The sequence below is a fragment of the Desmodus rotundus genome, chromosome 10, assembly GCF_022682495.2.
Source record: "Desmodus rotundus isolate HL8 chromosome 10, HLdesRot8A.1, whole genome shotgun sequence".
Lineage (NCBI taxonomy): Eukaryota > Metazoa > Chordata > Mammalia > Chiroptera > Phyllostomidae > Desmodus > Desmodus rotundus.
In genome coordinates, this window is record NC_071396.1 from 19,698,363 (window position 1) to 19,722,320 (window position 23,958).

The 23,958-nt window shown below is 42.7% G+C and overlaps 2 protein-coding genes across 12 annotated transcripts in view; one reads left to right on the plus strand and one right to left on the minus strand.

Moving 5' to 3' along the window:
* Nucleotides 1-565: 565 nt before the first annotated feature.
* GGPS1 (geranylgeranyl diphosphate synthase 1) lies at nucleotides 566-9,801 on the minus strand. Of its 4 annotated transcripts, none has more exons than XM_024561871.4 (4): nucleotides 9,592-9,801; nucleotides 6,078-6,170; nucleotides 1,821-1,891; nucleotides 566-1,593 (listed from the first exon to the last, which is right to left on the minus strand). In XM_024561871.4, exons 2-4 carry the CDS (start codon nucleotides 6,145-6,147, stop codon nucleotides 826-828), a joined length of 909 nt encoding a protein of 302 aa, XP_024417639.2. In that variant the 5' UTR covers nucleotides 6,148-6,170; nucleotides 9,592-9,801; the 3' UTR covers nucleotides 566-825. The 4 variants fall into 4 exon arrangements, with proteins under 4 accessions (XP_024417639.2, XP_045052348.2, XP_024417641.2 ...); XM_045196413.3 differs by lacking the exon at nucleotides 9,592-9,801 and adding an exon at nucleotides 9,313-9,516; XM_024561873.4 differs by lacking the exon at nucleotides 9,592-9,801 and adding an exon at nucleotides 9,196-9,515.
* Nucleotides 9,802-9,904: 103 nt separating this feature from the next.
* ARID4B (AT-rich interaction domain 4B) overlaps nucleotides 9,905-23,958 on the plus strand; it is a 136,613-nt gene continuing 122,559 nt past the window's right edge. For 4 of the 8 annotated variants that reach the window (XM_024561755.3, XM_053912409.1, XM_024561756.3 and 1 more), the window contains exons 1-2: nucleotides 10,152-10,411; nucleotides 11,219-11,273. In XM_024561755.3, the coding sequence (XP_024417523.2) occupies nucleotides 11,268-11,273 (6 nt within the window). In that variant the 5' untranslated portion in view covers nucleotides 10,152-10,411; nucleotides 11,219-11,267. Of the gene's footprint in view, nucleotides 10,104-10,151; nucleotides 10,576-11,218; nucleotides 11,274-23,958 lie in introns of those variants that run through there. The other 4 variants (XR_011650521.1, XM_053912408.1, XM_053912410.1 and 1 more) reach the window with 2 other exon arrangements.

Genomic DNA, 23,958 nt, shown 5'->3' on the forward strand with positions numbered 1-23,958 from the left:
AAAAAAGAACTTGGGCTAGCTCGTAAAAGGAGACTCCTTGGTTCAAGGGCAGAATTTTCCAGGTAGGGAGAAAGGAAAAAGGAAGAGGGTAAGCACAGAGCGCTCACTGGTTGTCACTGCCAGCCTTCATGGAAGACCTGAGCGAGGGAATTTCCAGGGAGGAGACTGATATTCTCAGCAGCTACACTTAGGAAGAGGAGGAATTCCTATTGTCTTCGGGCCAGCTAGCTCCAGAGACTTGTCCCAAGCAGTCACTGGCTTGGAACTGGGGTACATGAACTGGGAAATGCCCAAATAGTACAGTTAGGAAGTATCTAGAAAAAAATTGCTGGAAGCTGAAATTTTTTTTTTAATTTTTAAAAAGATTTTATTTATTTATTTTTAGAGAGGGGAAAGGAGGGAGAAAGAGATGGAGAGAAACATTGATGTGTGAGGGAGACATCAATCGGTTGCCTCTCGCAGGCCCTCAACCAGAGACCTGCAACCCAGGCACGTGCCCTGACAGGGGCTCAAACCAAACACCTCTCCGTTCGCAGGCCAGCACTCAATCCACTGAGCCACATCAGCCGGGGCTGAATTCTTTATTGACAGAATCAACCAAACATTCGTGGCAGGGTAGACCACAAAGACCCAACACAGCACACCTACTAAAGACATTCAAATTAGACCTACTAAACGTGACTCCTCTTGACTGCCAATTTTGTACAAGGATCACCCTTCCACTCAGTTTTTGGAGTCAAACAGCTTGCTCCAAATTTTTAAAATGATAGGCTAAAAGACAAACTAATCAACTGAAATAAGCTATTAGGCCTAATCAAGAATAGCTTAACATATTTCATTCTCTTCTTTGAACATTTTACTTAAGTGCTTTACTAGCGCTACCAGCTCAGGGTTCCCACCAAGTTCATCAATTTGTTTATAGGCTTTAGACTCAAGCTCTTTAAGAGTATTCCGAGTGTATTCAAAAGAACCTACATTCTCAAGATAATGTACACAGTATTTTTTAATATCTATGTTTTCGGTTCTCTGGCGCAAGATATTCTGCACCTGGGTGCTTTCAGGCCTCAACCAAATAGCATGAATGGTAGGGAATGAGAACTTTCCCTCCGTTAGATCTTCACAAAAGCTTTTGTTTTCAGTATATTCTTTCGAGTGTAGATTAGCATAATCATCCCTAATTTGGAAAAAGAGCCCAAGTGTGTCAAGTATTGGCTTTAAATCTTCTTTGTAATCAGAGAACAACTGCATGAGACCCACTGCTAACCCAAAGAGTCCGCCTGTTTTCTGCAGCACCATAGCTTTATATTCTTCTTCAGTGGGACAAGTGTAGTTATCCCTCCAATAGATATCTAGGCCTTGGCCCTGGTGGAGTTCCAAAAGCTGGCGGGTGAAAAGCTTTACTGCATCTGGGTGATCGAGGGTTAAGACTTTCTCTAGGCCGAGAAAATATACATAATTGGCAGAATTGATGACAGATGGAATTCCATAGATGCTGTGAGCCACTGGAAAGCCACGTCGGAGTTTTGAATTGTCTTCAATATCATCAATGAGTAAACTGGCATTATGCAACATTTCTGTCACTTCGATGATAATCTAAAAAAGACAATTGAAAATTTCATTTTTTAAAAAATATTTGAACTATCATATTAACAGATGAGGCCCTCAAGTGTCTTAGTTTTTAAAAGTAGTAATTACTTAGCAACCTCAATTTAAAACAATATGTTGCATAAGCATTAAACAGAATTAAGAGCTAGGAGTAGTTTTACATGATGTCATAAATTTCTTGGGGATTAAGAATGAAGTTAGAATTGCCTAGATACCTGTAGCTTGTCTTCTGGGACTTTTAGCCAATGATTAAATGCCTGTGAAAGTTTGGATCTCACTTGTTTACCTGCAATTAAAGAATAAAATTTGGTAATAAATACTTTAATTATTTAAAAAATCAGAAATTTTCTCTAAAACCAACCAGACTTGATAAATCCAGCTCCATCAATCCACTACCCAGTGCAGAGCTTGCCTTCTACTGCTGGGCCACTACTGGCCCCTTCTGTCACATTCACATTGCAAAAAACACAACCTTAAAATTAGGGCAGGCAAAAAAAATTCTAAGTACTTCAGTAGCCCACTACTTTCTTTTTTTAATATTAATTAATTAATTAATTATTTTAGAGAGAGGGGAAAGGAGGGAGGAAGAGAAGTAGAGAAACATCAATGTGTGGTTGCCTCTCATGCGCCCCCCACCAAGGACCAGGCCCGCAACCCAGGCATGTGCCCTGACTGGGAATCAAACCAGCGACCCCTTGGTTTGAAGGCCAGCACTCAGTCCACTGAGCCACACCAGCCAAGGCTGGCCCACTACTTTCATTTCAACTTGTATCTACAATTTTGGAATGGAATGGGGTTTTAGAAATCGTGATCTAACTCATTCCTCTTGAAAAGGATGCCAGTCTAGTTAGTGGCAGTTAATGAAGCTCTGTCCGTTTCAGAGAACATATTAGAGAGCATAGGTATGTTTAATGAAATGTACATTGCTACTGAATTGCCTCATACAATTGCCTCTTAAAATTATCTACCATTCCTTTAAATTAAGGTTTTAGACATTAGACAGCTCTGCTGCTTTCCTACCAAAAAGTGAGACTGCCATACCCCGAAGTATTGCCCTTTAACATCTGAGTTTGACCAGGGCCATTAGTTTTCTTATATTATCTTTTTCTTATGTGGAAAGCTCCAGAGGTCTTGGGTACTCGTTATCACCGTAAGTCATTTTAGCTCAAACATAAAGGAATGAGACAAAACCCACAACCAGTTCCTTCAATAAAAATACTCTATAAGCTCTCCGCTAAAGTGAATGCACGGACATTTGAGTTTCAGATTAGGTTTCAGAAAAAGTTACACAAAAGGTTTCAGTAGACAAAAACAGTATTTTCTAAGTCTTATCCATGATTTCTCCGCACCAGTCACCCGAACAAATGAATTCGCAAACTGTCATCACATACCCAAATGGGACAGAGTTTCGTTTCCTGAGAGCAGTTTAACAGAAGGACCTCTTAGGGTTCAAGGAGCAGTATCTTCTGTTTACTAACACTTGAGGTGAACATGGGCTGGGTAGTAATTACGTACTTCATACGTCTGACCTACTTTCCAGTTTCACAAAGGTCATTCTGGGCCATCCTTACAATGCACAAGTGTGCAAAGTCGCCCATACCACTTTCAAAAGCACATCTGGAGGATGAAGAACACAGTCACGTGGAACCACATGTTTCCTCTCACTTCAGAACATGTGCAGGAAACAGTACAGGCAACGGCTTGACTCACAGGTGCTGCAGTTTTAATGTATTCCCCCTCTGGACAGATTCCAGGGTCAGGCTTGATACGCCCAGTCCCCAAACAGTTTGTAGTGGAGGCTAGCCACAGAGATCCTTCAAGAGTAAAACCAACAACAATAACTGTTTTCTTTTTAAGACCTTGAAGTGCCCAACTCCCTCCGGCAGCCTCTCTTCTTCCTCCATTCCCAGCCCACCCTCTACCACCCACTGCAAAAGCCTGGGGACTTACACTAGGGCAAATAAGCAAACATCAACTGCACTAATTTCAGAAAATCCTAGTATCAATAATTATAATCTTGTTAGCAAAAGTACCTTTATAACAGAATAGATGCTCTGGCCCACCTCTAAGTCACTTTAGTAACCCTGAAGCTTTCTCTGAAAAATGGGTTTATTATGCTATGTGTAACATAATTCTCTATTTCTTTAGGTTATATTCTCTCATGGATACAAGAGTATATTTGATTTAAAAGAGGTGAGATACCTAATGGCAGTTTTATTTAATTTTCAAAACTTTATTCATGACATATTTTACAAAAAAAACTCCCTCCTCCTGTAAATGAGCTAAAAAAATAAACAAAATCCACCTCCCACTTCCCTGTGCTCACCTCCTCCCATTTCCTCCAAATAAAAGGGAAAGAAGCAAGGGGAAAACCCCCCAAAAAAAGGAGAGAAAGAAAAAGTCCCCAAACCCCTCAAAACCTCTGGGGGAGGGGGAATTTATATTAGGGCTGCTGGGAGCTAAGGACATCTGGCTCTAGAAACCTGCCAATAAAGACAATCAAAACAGTTAAGAAACACAAAAGGAAACAAAATAGATCAGCAGTCAGTCTGGAGGGGCAGGGAGCCAAGCAGGGGTGGGGTGGGTGGGGTGGGGTGGGTGGCAGACCTGGAAGGACAGGAGGAGGCAGGAGGGACTGAAAGTTAGGGAGAAGATGGAGAGAAGGTAATGAGCAGAACAGTTTGGTGTCATTCCGGAGCCCTGGGTTAAACAAACAAACAAACAAACAAACACCATCCTTGGGTAGCGCCCAAGGGGGTGAAGTGAGACAGGGACACAGGGAGAGCAGCTTGGGCGGCTGAGTCTATGGCAAATCCCCAGCATGCCGGAGCAGGCCCCGCCCCAGCAGTCTGGGATGGGATTCTCCCCCTTCCACAGCATTTTTTTTTTTTTTTAAATATTTGTTTCCATCAAGGCCATCTTCTGTTTTTAAATGTCATCTAGAACATATATGAAGGACCCATGGGCAGGGACAACGGTGTGTGGGTTGACTATGGAAGTGGAGGTGCGCTGGGTGGAGGGGACAAAAGGGGAAAAATTGGGACAGCATAAACAAGAAAACATTATTAAAAAATATGTTATTTAATGGTTTAAAATATCACCTCCAGATAATGAGGATTAAAGAAGTGGTACGGAAGTTAATGGTTAAAATGTAAAGGTAGTCCTTGCTTTGCACAGCGGCAGAGTGTCTGAAGCGGGAGATACTTTTCAGACTCTTGCTAGGACGGATAAGGGGTTCCAGCCAGTGTTTGCCAACTTGTTACAAAAGGAGCCCAGCAACAGATGGGCAGAGTGCAGGAGAAACAGCGCCCTGTTCCTCAATGGGAGACCCTGAGATAGGCAAAGCTACTGCTGCTGAATGAATGCCACTCAAAAGCAGTCATCTTACAGCTTTTTTTAAACCAAAGGCGACCGTCCCTTGCAGTTTCCATTTCTGTCTTCCCTCCATTCTTCTGAAGCACTGACATTAGCAGGGGTGTCTCCAATAGGCCCTACCATCATAAAAATGGTACTACGTACGATGGTTCCCAAGGTGTAGCCAGGGAGGTTCTACAATTTTGGCTTTGATGACCATATTTATCCCCTCAGACTTATAAAGAATAGAAATGCATATACCACCACTGAGGTGCTCACAAAGGTATGTACTGTAGAACAGAAATGAAAATGTGTTTATTGTGATGGAGTTGAGAACATCACTAGACTAAGTTTAGCCACCTCATGGGTTAAATAGGTTTTTGTGGTTGTTACCTTTTATATTATTTCTGTGAGAAAGAGCATTTAAGTAATTGGTTTATAAATAAATTTTTATTACAAGAGCTCACACTTATTATATGCATGAATTTCACTATCATTTCTCCAAAGTTAAGAAATAGCACAATAAAACATGTACATACACATAAATATGACTAGGCAGGTGTAGCTGTAGGAAGCCACGTCCAGGTGGCCCATCTTTACATGGGAAGGATGACGGCTGTGCTTTTAAGCAATGTGATTTAGATGCGCTACTATTCGCGTCTTAAAGGACCCAGTAGTAAGAAATGCAGCACGTGTGAGGCAGTAGAAGCCATGGACACGGAAGGCAGAGGAAGCTTTCTGTCGTTGCACAGACTGGCAGAGCTCTGCCTGCTCCGTATACAGCAATGTGTGGCATCCGTAAAGAATAAAACCTCCAACCTGGCTGGTGTGGCTCAGTGGATTGAGCGCTGGCCTGCAAACCAAAGAATAAAACCTCCAAAACGGTACTCAAATGTTTTCAGCATTTTAATTTTTTTAGGTATGTTATATACTTGGATATTTTTAAAAGGGTACCTCAAAAATGTTCCTTTTAAGAACGAAGGGTCATTTTTCTCACATGTATAACCTTAAGTAGAAAAATCTCAAAAGCTGGTAAGTCTAACCTTTCCTGTATGCTAACATCTGAATGACCACACCACCTAAAAACAGCCCTCTGTGGACAGTAATTGAACTGCTACCTGGTAACTGAAGCAAGTACTTGTACGGTTCTAGAAGAATCCTTTGGACTTTTTCTTGAGTCTTCTCCATTGTTTCCGAATTTCAAAGCTAATCTGTTAAGAAAGAGAAACATGTATGATCTCATTAACTAGATTATATCTGAGTATCAAACTGCAAATGAATTTTTATCTCAAGGTGTTTTTGTAAAGCCAAAATTTCAGTTTCAGTCTAAAATTCATACTTATGAAATCTTGAAAACATTATGCTAAGTGAAAGCCAGTCACAAAAGACCACATATTGTACGATCCTGTTTATATGAAATGTTCAAAACAGGCAAATCTACAGAGACAGAAAGCAGATTAATACTTGCCTGAGGCTAGGGTAAGGGGGATAGGGAGTGTCTGCTAATGAGAACCCAGTTTCTCTTGGGGGGCATCAAAATGTTCTAAAATTAGACTGTGGTGGTGGTGGCACAACCCAGTGAGTATCCTAAAACCCTCCTAATTATATACTTTAAACAGATGAGTGATATAATATGTAAATTATATCTCATTTAAAAAAAGGAAAGCTTTCACTCAAGTAATTGATCAAAGTGTTCACTTGTATTTTCAAGTTACAAAACTTATATTAAACCTTTCCTATTTACTCAACTATAAAAGGCTTATATTGCTGCATTAAATCAATGTTAAAACAAATCTACAGAATTTGACTCTTCTATGTTTGAGTATGTAAATTACTAAACATACTTTTTTCTATGACCATTGATGAATGCTTTATATACTATTAAAATTTAGGAGGAATCGTTTCTCCTGTATTTTCTGTACAATCAATCCATTTCAGAGATTTTTCTTTAGGGTTTTATTTATTTTTAGAGAGTGGGGGAGGGAGGGAGAGCAGGAAACATCAATGTGTGATGGCCTCTCCTATGCCCCCTACTGGGGACCTGGCCTGCAACCTAGGCAAGTGCTGACTGGGAATTGAACCAGCGATCAACCCTTTGGTTGGCAGGCCAGCTCTCAATCCACTGAGCCACACCAGCCAGGGCCCATTTCAGAGATTCTGATTTAAGACATGCATTAACTGGTTGCAATTATACTATTAAAAATATTCCTCTGCCATTAATTTATTATTCTGAATTTTATATTTACTTCAGTATTTCCCAGCATACCAATAACTCATTGTCTTCCTAGAATCCTCCTTTATTACTGAATCTCTCTGGCTGTGTAAAAAATCTACTATTTTTACTTGTCCTTACATTAGGAGTGTTCTTTTCTAATTGCTCTGACATCTGTGGCACATTTTAGGAGATTTTTCCTCTTTATCTGCTTTCTTTTGCTTCTCGGGACAATGATTTTATCTTTAGCATCATGAACCTAAAGAACTGAAAAGTAAGTTTTTTGTAATTTACTCTTGCGTACGTAGGTGAAACAGTCATAAAAATGTTAGCACCCCATCAAAGGAAATTATCTTAGTAATTTGCTTTCAAAGAGAACATTCCATACAGAAAATTTCTACATTTGCCTCGACCAATAATTATTACTAAGTATATCACAAGGAAAATAAAGTCCAGAAAATATTCTGAAATAATCCAAAAACCAGTTTAGTTACCAATTACCTATACTGTTTAAACTTTGACATAGGTTATCTCATTCTTTTTTAAGAAAAAAGTTTTTAATAAATACATAATTTATTTATGTATTTTTAGACAGAGGGGAAGGGAGGGAGAAAGAGAGGGAGAGAAACATTAACGTGTGGTTGCCTCACTCGGGTCCCTACTGGGGACCGGGGCTGCAACCCAGGCATGTGCCCTGACTGGGAATGGAATATGCAAACCAGGGGCTCATTCTTAAGAGATGAAAGAAAATAACATGCAGGAATAATAACTGCTTATGTAAAAGATAATTATTTACAGATATAACAGAATAGCAAAAACATCTCTTATACAGACTTCTATAAACCAATTAGTATCCACATCTTTCCATGTTTATCTTTTTCACAGCCTCCAGAATACATCTGACTTGACTTAAAAATCAGTAAGACCAACATTCAATAATTCTCTTTTGTCTCTGGATCAGTAGCATGTAACTCTGTTGAACGGAAATCAGAGCCTAATCTTTGTTTCAATTCTTAGTTAATGTTATTTTTTGACTTGAAATATTAGTTACATATTTAAAAAAATTATTCTTTCCTTAGCTCACTCAGGTAAGTTTAAGATCACCCACTTAACAAGTCAATGTTCCTTTCCCAAAGGACTTTATACACAAGTAGTCTCAGCAGTGGGAAAACATAGGAATCTCAGTATTTCTAGGTATTTCAAGGCCTAAGGGTTTCTACATCCGGTGGCACAAGGTCTGACCTGCCTTTTTTTTTTTTTTTAACTCAAAGATCTCCAGTTTATTATCTCCAGCCAGGAATTTTGGCTATCTTGTCCTAGACTTATTAACTTGTTACTGATCTCTGTTAATTTATTAGATTGAATAATAGTACAGAATGCCTATGTGAGCCTGAAACTACTCACTTTCAAAACTAAAACTGCTTTAAATTTGTTCAAACAATGGATGGATGAACAAATACAAAAAAACAGGTTCTCTCCTACTGTGATTACTACAATAACTTCCAGATTGGGTTCCCTGCATTAGCTAGTGATCTTTGCAAAATTCAAATCTTCAAAAGGGAGCTCTCTTTCCACTGCACAAAACTCCTTAACAAATTGTGTAAGGTTCTGCGTCCCCACCCCTCCAGCCTCAGTTCCTCAAACTTCAAAAGCTCCCATTTGACACAAGGCTTCCCAACATGGTAATCTTTCTGTCTGAAATATTCTTCCTTAGTTAAGTCCTGCCAACAACTTCTACTCTCAGGTCGATCTTCTCTAGCTCGTGTAAGCCTTCCCTTAGGTCCCTAACCCAAACTCCCTAGATCACATTCCCCGATTACCAAGTAACACTGCTCGGTAGCACTCACCGCTGTTGCAATTTCACACTCGCACGTGTGTCCATTTAGCGCTCAGTAAATACGCGAAGGACTGAACTACCGAACGGAAAGTGTTTTCTAACGCCTTAAGAGGATGAAATCATGCACGTGAAAAATGAAAACATCAAAGGAAGGGTCTAGTCTCAGAATGTCTAAAGAGAGACATACAAATGTAAGCGCAGCTGTGAAGCGCAGGGATCCCTTCCACTCAACTCCGGGAGATGACGGGTCTGCAGAAAACGGCCTGAGATGCTGGCGGGGGATTTAAACAACTCTGAAGCCTACTTCCATCAGTGGCTTGGCAGAGAGCCTCCAAGAGTCTACTTTGCCAGCAAAGTCGCAGTGTCCGCGAGGGTCCGCGAGGCCCCGCTCACTCTCCGCTCAAATGCCCCTTTCCGCTCCGCTCCGTGCCCTCCTGCTCCTGCCCTTCTCCAGCAAGCGGACGGAAAATTCATACACAATCCGGTTCAGCATCCGGGTCTTTACCCTCCTTCTTTCTTTACTGCAGGCCCCGCCCTCCTCCCCATCCGGGTCCCCCCAGCGGCCACCACCACAGCCACTCACCGCTCAACGATGAGGTCACAGCTTTCGCGGTGCCGCTCCGGGAGTACAAGAACCAAGCTTCAACTTCCCACTTTATAGTTCAAACCGCGGCTCCTCTTGACGTCTGCATGAACCCCTCCCCCTACTTCATCACTCAACTCTCCGCCCTCTTCAGCCACCAGCGCCGCCGCATTACTCTGAGCAAGAAAATGCGCCATCCCGCTCATACTGCGCAGGCGTGGTTGCCGCCTCCCCGCTGCTGTGTCGCCCCGCCCCTTCTCCCTCCCCCAGTCTCACGCAGGCGCGGGGCGTTGCGGGTCTTGCAGTTTTGGGGGGCGAGGGCTTGCGCACTGGCCCCACAAGTCGGACTGCATTTCCCGGGAAGCTTTGAGGTGTAACTTTCTGTTTCCATAGAACTGGTGGGAAAATGGCGTCGTTGTTTGTATCCAGGGGACCAATAAAGACAAGGTATAGGCGGGTTCTAAAAATCGCTAGCCAATCCGAGGTCGTCTAAGAGGCCATCCGGGAAAGAGGTAGGGAGGGAAACAGCCTAGGGGAGGGGAGAGCGGAGGGAAGGGGGGATTCGGGGCGGGGGGAGCGATGTTTGCCCGTCAGTCGAGTTCGGAGTGAGGAGCTCGGGCGCCGGAGCGGAGGAGACTCCTGAGCTGAGCTTGCCGCCGCCACGGCCACCGCCTGGACCTTTGCCCGGAGGGAGCCGCAGAGGGTCTGTGGCCGCAGTCCTCTGGAGGGAAGCGCGACGGGGGCCCGGACTCCAGTCCGGGAGGATTTTTCGTCGTCCCCCTCCCCCCAGCGAGGGAGCCCGAGCGGCCGCTAAACAAAGGTACCAGTCGCCGCCGCGGGAGGAGGAGGAGCCGGAGCTTCAACCTCGGCTCCGCTGGACCCGCCGCCCTTCTCCCCCATCTCTCCCCCGGGCCTGCTGGTTTTGGGGGGGAGCCGGGGAGGGGACTCTGGACGCGCCGGGGTTGGCGCTCGCTTCCGAGGAAGGTAGGGCATTTCTGAGGCTTTCGCGGGCTCGTCAGGGGTCCTTTAGGGAGCCTCGGGGCCCGGCGGACGAGCGGGGAGGATCGTTGCAGTGGGCTCGCCGGACGCCCGAATTCGGGGCCTCCGCCTGCGGAGCCCCCGCCCCCCGCGGTCGCCCCAGCCTGGCGGCCCCGCTCAGGGTTCGGCGAGGGCCGCGGTGGGGGCTCAGCGAGCGCGGGGGCTGCGCTGCCTCCCGGTCCTCTCTCCCCGTCCCCTGTCCCCAAGGCCCGCAGACGGGGTCTGCTCCGCTGGTCGGTCCTCGTGACGGAGCGGGACGTGGGCAGCGGCGTCGCGGGTCAGTCCTGCTGCGGCCCGCTGCCCGCTCGGACGCGGGGTGCGCCGAGGCCCGGCCGGACCCGGTTTGTTGTGAGTTTCTTCTCTGACAGAAATGGCGTCATTGTCGGAGACGGGAAACTCCGTCGGGTCCCGACAATGGGGACGCTAAGCTGCCGAGCTGTGTGGGTGGCGGGGTGTGCGGGGTGGCGAGGCCAGAGCGAGCCCCGCAAAGGCGTCTCGCGGGTTCGACGGTCTTTCTTGGCTTCTCCGCCTCCGCCCGTGCAGGGGGGTGCCTGTAGCGTTGACGGGGTGTCTTTTGTTTCCCCTCCAGGTGCAGGTGAATCTGGTGTTTGCGAGGGCATCGCGATCCCGGAATCACCATGAAGGTAAGATTGTCCACGGAAAACGCACCTCTGGGGTCCTAGGATTCCGAAGTGGGGGCTGTTGGGTCGAGGTCGTGTGTGGGGGCTCCGAGTGTCGCGCTCGGCGCTGGGTGCCGAGCCTTCCCCGGGAGACGAGGGGTCAGTGGTGTGGACGTTTGTGCTGTGAGTTGGAGCCGGTTTCAGGGTAGGGCGCTGAGGATGGTTGTCCCATATAGAACGTTTCTTTTTGCCGGAAATAACTACGTTAGAGTGTTTGAAAGGTAAAACAGAAAAAGCAGGTCAAGTAATTTGACTCGAGAACCTGAGCTGTATTGTGGTTCTATCGGTTACACTGATGAAGGAAAAGCTCATTTATTGTGTTTAACAGTACTGTGAATTTCTAGCAGAAGACCTATTTGATTAGCCGCGAAAATAGTGTGGATTGAAAGATTTTTCACGAGAATTTTTCCTCATTTTTGCACAGCTCAGGGATAGCAGTTGTTCCTTGTGTTTCCAGGATTATTTGGTTTATTTTTCTTTGTTGATCTCTTTGGTCTGGGAATTGTCGGATGCACTAATGCATTGTGCTAAAACTGATGGCCCGGTTCCTATTACGTGTAAGCGTGTTAACCGAATGGAAGATACTGTCCAAAAAGTACAATTTGCTTCATTGGTGGAAGAAATTATAGCAATAAAAGTAAGTACAGGCTGTTTCTCCACTTTAGAGAGTATGCAAATGAGTGCTGTCATTTTTAAAGGCACCCTAGAATAAAAGCCTTAGAAGTCTGAAATAACTAGATTCAACTGGTGGGACTTGAGAGGCCTGCAGATAGTTTTTATCCAACCCAAATTCAGAAGTGCTTGAAAAGCGTAGAGTGTGTTCACAAGTACAGAAGTGCAACAGATAGTGTGTTCAAATGGAAATGTCATCTACTTTTGACAGTTCCTTTGAACAATTTTTAAACAAATTCACTTCACTCTTAAGATTCAAGACTGCTTTTTAGAGTACTGCGTCCAAATTAAAATGTGTAATGCTTGTGTTTAGGGGAGAAAGTAAAAGCTGTGGCTATTTAAATATTTATCAACTGTACAAAATAATTGAGTTCAGTCCAGTTACTTTTAGGTTTTTTACTTTTGGCTTTGGGGTGCTCTCAAGTACCGAAAATGTTTGTATCTGCTGAATTCCTATCTCCAAGTAAAGGAAAAGCCAATCAGTAATGTTTCCGAATGAGTCCTGTTTTGTTAGATGAGACTAACTCCTGTGACCTGTGTTAAAACAGTGATGAGTGAGTTTATTAGGAAAAACGGATACCTTGCTGTTGGACAATAATTTAAGAAAAGTGTTGGGCTGAATAATGTATAATAGGTTTGGAAGCTTGAATAATGCAGGCTTTCGCTGGAATGAATGATGTTGTTTTACAATTCCCAATGTAGTACTTGTTAGTGTTTGGTTAGAGGAAATGTAGTAAGTTGAAGGTCTTTTAGATTTTATTATTTTTTTCCTTTCTTTCATTTCCCTTTTCTCTTTTTTTTTTCAACTTGTCTTCAAAAAAATGAAAGTATGTTGGAAACTTTAACCTTAAAAGTTTCAGAGTGAGTGTTACGCAAATGCAAATTTTGGGGTATCATTTTAGAACTACTGCTTACAAATGTTCAGCATTTCCATTATTGCTGCTTATAAAAAAAAGGTATTAGTAGTGTTAAAAGGAGTTATTAAAATAAACTTCTAATTTTATACAAGAACAAATTTCTTTTATATATAGTAGGTCTTTTTTTAGAGAACTAGTAGTTAGTAATCAGTAGTACTAAAAAAGTTAGCTTATTTCTTACAACTTAAATTTCTTGTGTGGTGAAAGTTGAGAGGCTGCCCATGATTGGTGTTTTGCTTTAACAAAATTGCAGTTCAAAAAGTGTTTCGTATTGATAACTTTGGGCTTAAATTTTCTTTTTTCATGTTCCCAATTTCTGTAATGATAATTGAGCTATAAAGGGGTTTATGCCATTTATTAGATCTTACTAAACATATTTATACTTTGAAGTTTGTTATGTCCTATTAGTCACATAATTAAAAAAAATTAATTTATTGATTTTAGAGGGAGGGAGGGAGAGAGAGAGAGAAACATTGATTTGTTGTTCTACTTATCTGTGCATTCATTGGTTGATTCTCGTGTGTACGCTGATGGGGGATCGAACTCTAAACCTTGGCCTATGGGGATGACACTCTAAATGACTGACCTACCCAGCCAAGGGCCCAGAATGTTTTAGAATTTTATTAAGTGACAGCGTGTTCAGGTAATTGAAAAAGTGTTTAGTAATGTTCTTTTGGTTGCTTTAAATCTTGAAATAAATAAAAATGTTTATGTCATTTTAAGTATTACAAGTTCTAGAAGCACTTTTCCTCTGGTACCACCTTCAGGAATTTATTTAAATAATTAAAGCCTCTTTACTGATTGGTACACACTATCTTGTGATACATCTTTTAAAAAGATTTTGTTTATTTTTGGAGAGAGGGGAAGGGAGGGAGAAAGAGGGAGAGAATCATCGATCCGTTGCCTTTCCTATACACCCTGATTATGGGTGAACCTGCAGCCCAGGCATGTGCCCTGACTGGGGAATCGAACCATGACCTTTCACTTTGCTGGATGATGCCCAACTGACTGGGCCACACTGATCAGGGCTGTCTTGTGATATTTTTGTCCGGTGTGTTTTTGAGAAATCTGACTAAGCCAGTAACAGTTTTGTGTTTTAACATAGGTGTTATGTTGAATTTATTTTTCATACTTTTTGTTTGAACATCCTATTTGTTTTTAGAGGGGAAGGGAGGGAGAGAGGGAGAAAAACCTCAGTGTGTGGTTGTCTCTCGTGGGGCCCCTACTGGGGACCTGGCCCACAACCCTGGCATGTGCCCTGACTGGGAATGGAACCCCCTACCCTTTGGTTTGCAGGCCGGCACTCAATCTACTGAGCCACACCAGCCAGGGCTGTTCTTCATAATTTGTTAGACCTTTCGATGTCAGTAATAGCACATTATCAGGAAATGATAGATTATTAAAGCTTCTAAATTATTCCAAGATTTTAATTATGTCAGATTCATTTTCTACCTTCTTCCCGCATCTGTATTATTTACACTACATTGTGGTAGAATTTCAAGTGAAATGGGATGGATAGGCTAGACATTTCAGACTCGATAGTGGATAGTGTACTTTGAATGTGGGAGATGGGTTTTTCACATGTATCATTTTCTCTTCAGTAATTGCTGGCTTTGGTCATATACAAATAGTGGGTTGATTATAAATGCCTGTTTAGATGCCCTTTGCTTGTGTGTGTGTTCTTTCTTCCTCTTCTCCTCCCTCCCCTCTTCCTTCCCTGCTTCTTTTCTCTGGCTCCCCCTTTCCTTTCCTTCTTTCCTTCCTCCTTTTTCTTTCTTCCTTTCCTCTCCCCCTCTATCTCCCTCCTCTCATCGTTTCCTTCTTTCCTTCCCTCCCCCCTCCCCTTTCATAAATCATTCATTTAACAACCCCTACTGTGTGTCACTCCTTGTGGAATGAAAGTGAAGAAGCTACCAGACCTGCTCTCAGTGAACTCACAGTTTAGCAGAGGACACAGAGAAAACAAAACATAGTGCATGTTGAGTTACAAGAGCACTGATTTCACATAGGATGGTATTTGTAAGTGCTGTGGGAGAACAGAAGAGGATATCTAAATCAGAGAGCCATGGAACGTCCTCTGGTGGAATTGACATCTAAGCCGAGAGTTAAAGGTTTCACGAGGCAACGAAGGGTAGAAAGGAGTGTTTCAGACAGAGAGGAAACAACATTGGAAAACGAAGAAAAAAAGCAAGGTAATGTATTTGGCAACTAAGTAGTTCCTGTGGATGAATTATCTTAAAGCCTGGCGTGTTCGAGGTGGCAGTAGGAGGGCAGTGACGGGAGATGACACTAAGTTAAGGAGTTGACAATTTTCTTGAAAGTTACATGCAACCACTGAAGGTTTTTGAGAAGGGGTAAAGATGTTGGGTTTATATGAATACATCAAAAGGGCCTGACCAGTGTGGCTCCGTCGGTTGGGCTTTATCCTGCAGGGCAAATGGTCTGGGGTTGGTTCCCTGTCAGGGCACATGCTGAGGCTGCAGGTTTGGTCCAGGTCCCTGGTTGGGATGACTCTGGAAGGCAACTGATTAATGCTTTCTCTCACATTGATGTTACTCACCCGCCCCTAAAATAAATAAATAAATATTTTTAAAATTATAAAGGGATCTCTCAGTGGATGGTCTGGATATGCCAGCTGAGGACCCCAAGAAAGAAGTGAGTAAGGGCCTCAACTGCTGCACAGGCAGCAGAGCGGAAGGGACGGATCTGAGATACCTAGGAAGTACAGTGTGGGCCCTACTAGCTCATCCTGGGGTGGGAGGAAGACGGAGGTTCCTCGGGGCTTGAGATAGATGTTACTGTCATTTGAAGCATGTTGTTATGCGAGTAAAGACGAATGGGGTTTTGAGTACTTAAAGGACCTGTAAGAGATCCACATTTAAGTGAGTCTACTTATTGAGATGTAAGAGTAAGAGAGCAGGTAGGATGGAGACAAGTCAGAGGCTTGGTTAACCAGTGTGAATGTTAACTTCATAGTTAATATTTAACTGAAATATTCAAAGGGATTTAGATGCATAATATGACAAATGTATTTTGTCCTATAAATTTGTGGTCTTTTGGATGAAAGGCAATTTTGTAAAACACTGACTTGTTTTCTGTCCAAATTGTTAAGTCTTTGCTTATTGTAATTTAAAAAAGTATGGTAGTTGAGTACATATTTCTCTGACGAATATGATCTTGCTAATTTAGCCTATAAATTCAATCTTTGAAGAGATATTGTATACCTTCCTTGAATTGAACATAGTTCTAGGTATTGAGGATACATCAGTGAACAAAACAAGAGTTCTTACCCTGAGGAGTTTACTTTTTATTAGGATAGACAGACACCGAGCCAAAAAAAAAAATGTAGTAATTGCTATGGGGAGAAATCAAGCAGATTCAGGCCAAGAGGTTAGAGTGACAGAGGGTGTTACTTTAGATTAGATGTAATGAAGGGCCTGTTTGAGGAGATGACATTTAAGCATCGTGTGAAACAAATGAGGTAGTGAACCATTCATTTATCTGGGGGAAGAGCATTCCAGCCAAAAAGTACCAGTGCAAAGACCCTGTAGTTGGGCCTGTTTGACCTTGGCATATTTAAGGAGCAGGAAGAAAGCCTTTAGGGCAGGAATGGTAGGAGATGAGGCTAGAAAGGCCACAGGGCCAGTACAATGTAGGGCCTTGGAGGCCAGGGTAAGGACTTTAGGGTAAAGTCAGAGTGTGTCAGGAAGTCGTCGAAGGGTTTGAGCAAGAGAGTGCAGTGGTCTGATACATTTTCAGAAAGAACAGTAACTGTCGTGTGGGGAACAAACTGCAGGGAGCAAGAGTAGAGGTAGGAGATGGTGGCTGCCAAGTTAGTTCCAGTGAGAGAGGTGATGGAGAGGTAGGTGGTGGACCATGGCGCGAGATGGCTGTGTTGAAGACAGGATTTGAATGGATTGGATGTGAAGGGAAAGTTCTGCTTGCTGCTGCTTACAGATGACAACCTCCCACCCCCTTTAAATTTTTTTTTTTTTTTGCTGTGATTGCTTGGTAGATGGGATTCTTAGAACTGAGTACCACCAAGCAGGTATTCCCAGCTCTTCGCCTTCCCTTATTAGGGAGCAGTGAACATTCAGATGAACATTTTATTTGATTGTGTTTTTGAATTTTAGAATGTGAGATAAAATTCACTTTTTTGAAGTATGCAATTAAGTACTTCTTTGTGTTTTCACAGAATTTTGTATCCATCACTATTTTCCAACTCCAGAACATTTTCATCTTTCCAAAAGAAATCCTGTACTTATTAGCAGTAACTCCCTTTTCTCCCTTTCCTCTGACCTTCCCCTGGCAATCTCTAATCTACTTTCTGTCAGGATTTGCCTCTTCTGGACACTTCCTATCAATGGAATCATACAATACGTGGCCTTGGGTGTCTGACTCCTTTCACTTGGCCTAATATTTTCCAGGGTCATTCATTTTGTAGTATATGTCAATTCTTCATTCCTTTTTATTGCTGAATAATATTCCATCTTATTTTTTTTAAAAGTATTTTATTTATTTATTTTTAGAGAGAGGGGGAAAGAGAGGGAGAGAAATATCACTGTGTGGTTGCCTCTTGCACACCTCCTTCTGGGGGACCTGGCCTGCAACCCAGGTGTGTGCCCTGACTGGGAATCGAACCAGTGATCCTTTTGGCTCACAGGCCTCACAGGTGGGCACTCAATCCACTGAGTCACATCAGCCAGGGCAGTATTCCACTTTATTGATATACCACATTTCTTTAGTCTGTTTGTTAGTTGTTGGACATATGGATCATTTCTACTTTTCAAAAATTATTTTATTTTTTTAAAAGATTTTATTTATTTATTTTTGGAGGGGGGAAGGGAGGGAAAAGAGAGGGAGAGAAACATCAGTGTGTGGTTACCTCTGGTGCGTCCCCTACTAGGGGCCTGGCCTGCAACCCAGGCATGTGCCCTAGACTGGGAATTGAACCAGCGACCTTTTGGTTCACAGGCTGGCACTCAATCCACTGAGCCACACCAGCCAGGGCTATCTCTACTTTTTGACTGTGAATAATGCAGCTATAAACATTTGTATACAAGCTTTTGTGTGAACATACAATTAAAAATTTTGGGGGGTCCTAGAAGTGGACCTTTCCATTTTTAGGGTAGTAACACTACCTGTGGTAACCCTGTTGAGAGCTCAGAATTTAGCTTCAGATGTTTCGTGTCATTGTGGTAAGTGGCCACCAAGGAGTTGGACATTTAAAAAATTCATTCAACATTTATTATTACTATTTTTACTCCTCATCTAAGGATATATTTATTTATTGGAGAGAGAAAGGAGGGGGTAGAGAGAGAGAAACATATATCAGTTGCCTCCCATACATGCCCTGACCGGAGATTGAACCTGCAACCGGGATATGTGACCTGACTGGGGAGTGAACCCTCAGGCTTTTGGTGTATGGGACGACACTTCAGCCAACCAGGCTACCCGGCCAGGACCTTTTAACACTTATTGAACACGTACAGGCTGGTCTCTGTACTAGCCATTTAGGATATAAAAGTGAACAAAACATGTAGACAGTCCTGGCTCTATGGGTCTTACATTTTAGGGTAGGGGGAGAGTGCGCAGACAGATAAGAATAAACATAAATAAATTATCTAGTTTGTTAGGTAATAAGTAGTATGGAAATAAGATGGGAGCTGGTTAAGGAGGATAGGGAATGTGGGGTTGAGGCAGGTTGTAGTATCAAATAAGCTGGTCAGATAGGCTTTATTGAGAAGACTCGGTGGGAGTATGTGAGGGAGTTAGTCGTGGGGCCTCAAAGGCAGCTCAGTGCATTGCACAGAGGCCAGGGTAGTTGGAGTGGAGTTGGGAAGGGACCGGGAGGGGCTGGGGTCACACAGGTAAAGGGATGCAAGTTGGTTATAGAACAGATCAGATCAGATCACCTAGGATCTTGAAGGCCTTTGCAAGGATTTTGGATTTCACTGTGATAGAAATAGGGGGCAACTGGAGGCTTTGATAGAAGAGTGATGTGGCCTCATTACCGACTGGCAAGTTGTTATATTTTTAAAGGCTCACTGACTGCTGTGTTGGAAACCAGCTGTAGGCAAGTTGAAGGCAAGCTGACCATTTAGGAAGCTACTTTAACAATGGATGATGGTGGTGGTGATGGAAGGAGACTTGGGTTGGTGCATACAGAACACAGTATACAGATGATGCATTATGGAACTTTATACCTGAAACCTATGTAATTTTATTAACTAATATCATCCCAATATAAGGAGGGGAAAATAAAGGATGGTCCTGGCCGGGGGCTGGGTGGCTCAGTTGGTTAGAGCATTCCCCTTGTACACCAAATGTTGCAGGTTCGATAACCAGTCAGGGCACAAACAGGAGGCTACTGATCCCTGTTTCTCTCTTTCTCTCCCCCACTGCCCCACCCTTCTTCTCTCTAAAATCAACAGGTATGTCCTCTGGTGAGGATTTAAAAAAAAAGGTGATGGTGGTGTATGAGGTGTGACCGTGAGGGAAGTGAGGGCATTCAGATTCTGGGTGTCTTTTGAAGGTAGGGCCAACAGGCATTCCCGTCAGACTGAAGTTAGGGGGAAGAGAAAGAGTGAAGGACACCCACGATTTCCTTGCTGTATAACTGGAAAACGAATGAAGTTAGGATTGTATAATTTTTGGAAATAAGCATTTATATTTTGTATTTGTCAAAAATGCTAACTGGTGCATTGCTCCGTGAAGTGTGGCTGCACACAAAATATGGATATGCCATATTTTTTAGTAACAGACATTTAAAATAATTGAAAACTTTTATTCTTTTTTTAAAGTATATTTTATTGATTATGCTATTATAGGGGGTGAAGTGATTGGAAAAGGGGTGAGTGCTGAGCAAGCCTCCAGCAGCCAGGCAGTGGCATTGTCCCCTCTCTGACCCCTCCCCAACATGCAGAGCCACAAAGCAGTGAAGTGGGCTGCCCCGCCTTGGTGAATACCTAAGGCTCCGCCCCATTCAACTTAACAGGTGCACTAAGAGAGGGAGTCAGAGCAGCTCTACCTCATACACAGAAACAAACACAGGGAGGCTGCTAAATTGAGTAGACAAAGAAATATAGCCCAAATGAAAGAACACATCAAAACTCCAGAAAAAGAACTAAGCAGAACTGAGATAGCCAACCTATCAGACACAGAGTTCAAAATACTGGTGATAAGGATGCTTAAAGATCTCACTGAGTATGGCAAGCACATAAAGGAAGAAATGAAGGCTACACTAGTGAAATAAAAAATCTACAGGGATCCATCAGTGGAGGGGATGAAGCCGGGGTTCAAGTCAATGATTTGGAACATAAGGAAGAAACAAGCAATCAGTACAGAATGAAGAAAAAAGAATTCAAAAAAAAAAAAAAAAAGGAGAGAAGAGAATAAGAGGACTCTGGGACATCTCCAAGCATGCCCACATCCAAATCATAGGGATGCCAGGAAAAGAGAGAAAGCAAGAAGTTGAAAACTTATTTGAAAAAATAATGAAAGAAAACTTCCCTGATTTGGCAAAGAAAATAGACATGCAAGTTCAGGAAGCACAGAGAGCCCCAAACAAGTTGGACCCAAAGAGGGCAATACCAAGACACATCATAATAAAAATGCCAAAGGTTAAAGATAAGGAGAGAATCTTAAAAGCAGCAAGAGAAAAGGAGACAGTTACCTACAAAGGAGTTCCCATAAGACTGTCAGCTGATTTCTCAAAAGAAGCCTTGCAGGCAAGAAGGCGCTGGCAAGAAGTATTCAAAGTCATGAAAGGCAAGGACCTACAACAAAGATTACTCTATCCAGCAAAGCTATCATTTATTTTTAAGTATTTTTTATTGATTATGCTATTCCAGTGTTCCCAATTTTACACCCTTTATCCCCCCTCTGCCTTGTCCCCCCAACCCTCCGGCATTCCCCTCTCTTAATTCATGTCCATGGGTTGTACATTTAAGTTCTTTGAGTCCTGTGTTTCTTATACCATTTTTTATCTTTCCCTGTCTATTTTATGCCTACTAATTATGCTTCTTCTTCCCTGTACCTTTACCCCCCATTCCTCTCTTCCCCTCCCCACTGAAATCCCTCCGTGTGATGTCCATTTCTCTGATTCTGTTCCTGTTCTGGTTGTTTGCTTAGTTTTTGTTCTCATTGTTTTTCTTTTAGGTTCATTTGGTGATAGTTGTGAGCCTGTTGCCATTTTACTGTTCATATTTTTGATCTCCTTTTTCTTAGATAAGTCCCTTTAACATGTCATATAATAATGTCTTGGTGATGATGAACTCCTTTAACTTGACCTTATCCGGGAAGCACTTTATCTGCCCTTCCATTTTAAATGAAAACTTTGCTGGATAGAGTCATCTTGGATGTAGGTCCTTGCCTTTCATGACTTCAAATACTTCTTTCTAACCCCTTCTTACCTGCAAGGTATCTTTTGAGAAATCAGCTGATAGCCTAATGGGCACTCCTTTCCTCTTGCTTCTTTTAGGATTTTCTCTTTATCTTAAATTTGGGTAACTTAATGATGATGTGCCTTGGTGTGTTCCTCTTTGGATCCAACTTCTTTGGGACACTCTGAGCTTCCTGGACTTCCTGGAAGTCTATTTCCTTAGCTAGATTGGGGAAGTTTTCTTTCATTATTTGTTCAAAGAAGTTTTCAATTTCTTGCTGTTGTTCTTCTCCTTCTGGCACCCCTGTGATTTGGATATTGGAACGGTTCAGGTTGTCCCAGAGGTTTGTAAGACTCTCTTCACTTCTTTGAAATCTTGTTTCTTCATTTTGTTCCAGTTGTATGTTTATTTTTTCCTTTTGTTCTAAATCGTTGATTTGAGACCTGGTTTCCTTCCTGTCACTGTTGGTTCCCTGAGTATTTTGCTTTATTTTACTTTGGGTATCCTTCATTTGTGTGTTCATTTTTTGACCAAACTCAATCAGATCTGTGAGCATTCTGATTACCCGGGCTTTAAATTCTCCATCAGATAGGTTGGCGATCTCCTCCTCGCTTAGTTCTCTTTCTGAGGCTTTGCTCTGTTCTTTCATTTGGACCATATTTCTTTGTCTTGGCGCACGTCTTAAGTTGTAAGGGGGTGGGGCCTTAAGTATTTACCTAGGCAGGGCAACTCTCTTTGCTGCGCTGCCTGTGGAGGAGGGGCCAGAGAGGGAACAGTGCAGCTTACCTGCTCTCTAGCTCACTTACAAACTCTTGTGTGAGACTGGGAGGTTCTCCCACCTTGGCAACCTCTGTCATAGTCTGCAGTCAGCTCTGAGTCTCAGTTTTCCCCTTAAATTAGCCCCTCTTGTACATTGCCCCCCACCCCCAGCTTGGCAGCCAGCCCCACCCCCACAGTCTACCACGTCCCTTTGGTTTTTCTGAGTCGTGACATGTCCACCCCCCCCCATTTGGTCAGCTGTCTTACAGTCTGGTTGTTCTGATTGACTTTTTCTTTAATTCCTTGGTTGTCAGAGTTCCATGCAGTTTGATTTTCTGGCACTTTGGTTGTTTATTGATTTTAGATTGGTTATTATCTGCCTTTTGGTCATGCATGGAAGCGAAGGGTTTCTACCTACACCTGCATCTTAGCCGAAGATAACTCCCCAAAGCTATCATTTAGACTTGAAGGACAGATAAAGTGATTCCCAGACAAGCTAAAGCTAAAGGAATTCATCATCACCAAGACCTTATTGTATGAAATATTAAAGGGATTTATCTAAGAAAAAGAAGATCAAAAACATGAACAGTAAAATGACAACAAACTCAAAACTACCAACAACTGAACCTAAAAAACAAAACAGACAAAAAAGCAAACAAATAAAATAGAAACAGAATCATAGAAATGGAGATCACATGGAGGGTTATCAGTGGGGAGGGAGAGGGAGGAGAATGAGGGTAAAGGTACAGGGAATAAGAAGCATAAATGGTAGGTACAAAATAGACAGGGGGAGGTTAAGAATAGTACAGGAAATGGAGAAGCCTTAGAAGTTATATGCACGACCCTTGGACATGAACTAAGAGGGGATTGCTGGAGGGAAGTGGGGTACCAGGCAGAAGGGGGCAAAGGTGGTAAAATTGGGGCAACTGTAAAGCATAATCAATAATATACACTTAAACAAGTACTGTAGAAACACAGCTCTGTAGTGTCATCTGTTAGCTGATCTGCTGCCAATTTTCTTAATAGAAGTACAATAGTTGTTTGCACATCTTTCTATTCTTACCATTAAAGAAACAGGTAATTATCTGGTCACTACTCATTTTATTTTCTAATTTTCTTTTGTTTACATAACTGTACAGCTAGAAGAAGTTTTTATTTAGTTTCTGAAATGTTAGCATGTACACATGACTAGCTTAAAATGTTTGCCTTTTAAAAAAAAAGATTTTATTTATTTATTTTTAGAGGGAGGGGGAGGGAGGGAGAAAAAGAGGGAGAGAAACATCAGTGTGTGGTTGCTTGTCATGCACCCCCTACTGGGGCCCTGGCCCACAACCCAGGCATGTGCCCCACCTGGGAATCGGAGCAGCAACCCTCGGGTTCACAGGCCAGCACTCAAGCTACTGAGCCACACCAGCCAGGGCAAATGTTTGCCTTTTTGAATTTTCTAAGAAGAATCTGAATGTTTTCAGTTACAAATAAAGATCCTTTGATTCAGGGAAACATTTTATGACATAACTTTAAAAGGTTGCTCTGAAAATCTGGAAGTGTAGTTTTTATCACACTAGGTATTTATGACAAAAGTTAATGTATGGCCCTGACTGGTGCGGCTCCATTGGGCGTCGTCCACAAAGCAAAAGGTTGCCAACTCGATTGCTGGTCAGGGCACACGTACCTCAGTTGTGGGTTCAGGCCCCGCGTGGGGTGCATCCAGGAGGCACCCCAGTCGCTGTTTTTCTCTCACAAGGATGTTTCTCTCCCTCTCTGTCTAAAAATAAATAAATAAAATCTTTTAAAAAAAGTTAATGTGTTTGCTCTGATCTTTTCCAAATTCGGTTATTTGTCTAATGGGGTCATCTGTGGCAAGGATGTACTTAGCTTTAGGCTACAGTTCGAGATACATACTAAATTTTGCATTAC

Coding starts and splice junctions, on each gene's coding strand:
- GGPS1 (XM_024561871.4), bottom strand. CDS start 6,147: ATGGAGAAGACTCAAGAAAAAGTCCAAAGGATTCTTCTAGAACCGTAC. Junction 1,892..6,077: donor GTACTTGCTTCAGTTACCAG/GTAGCAGTTCAA, acceptor CTTTAATTGCAG/GTAAACAAGTGAGATCCAAA. Junction 1,594..1,820: donor TCCCAGAAGACAAGCTACAG/GTATCTAGGCAA, acceptor TGTCTTTTTTAG/ATTATCATCGAAGTGACAGA.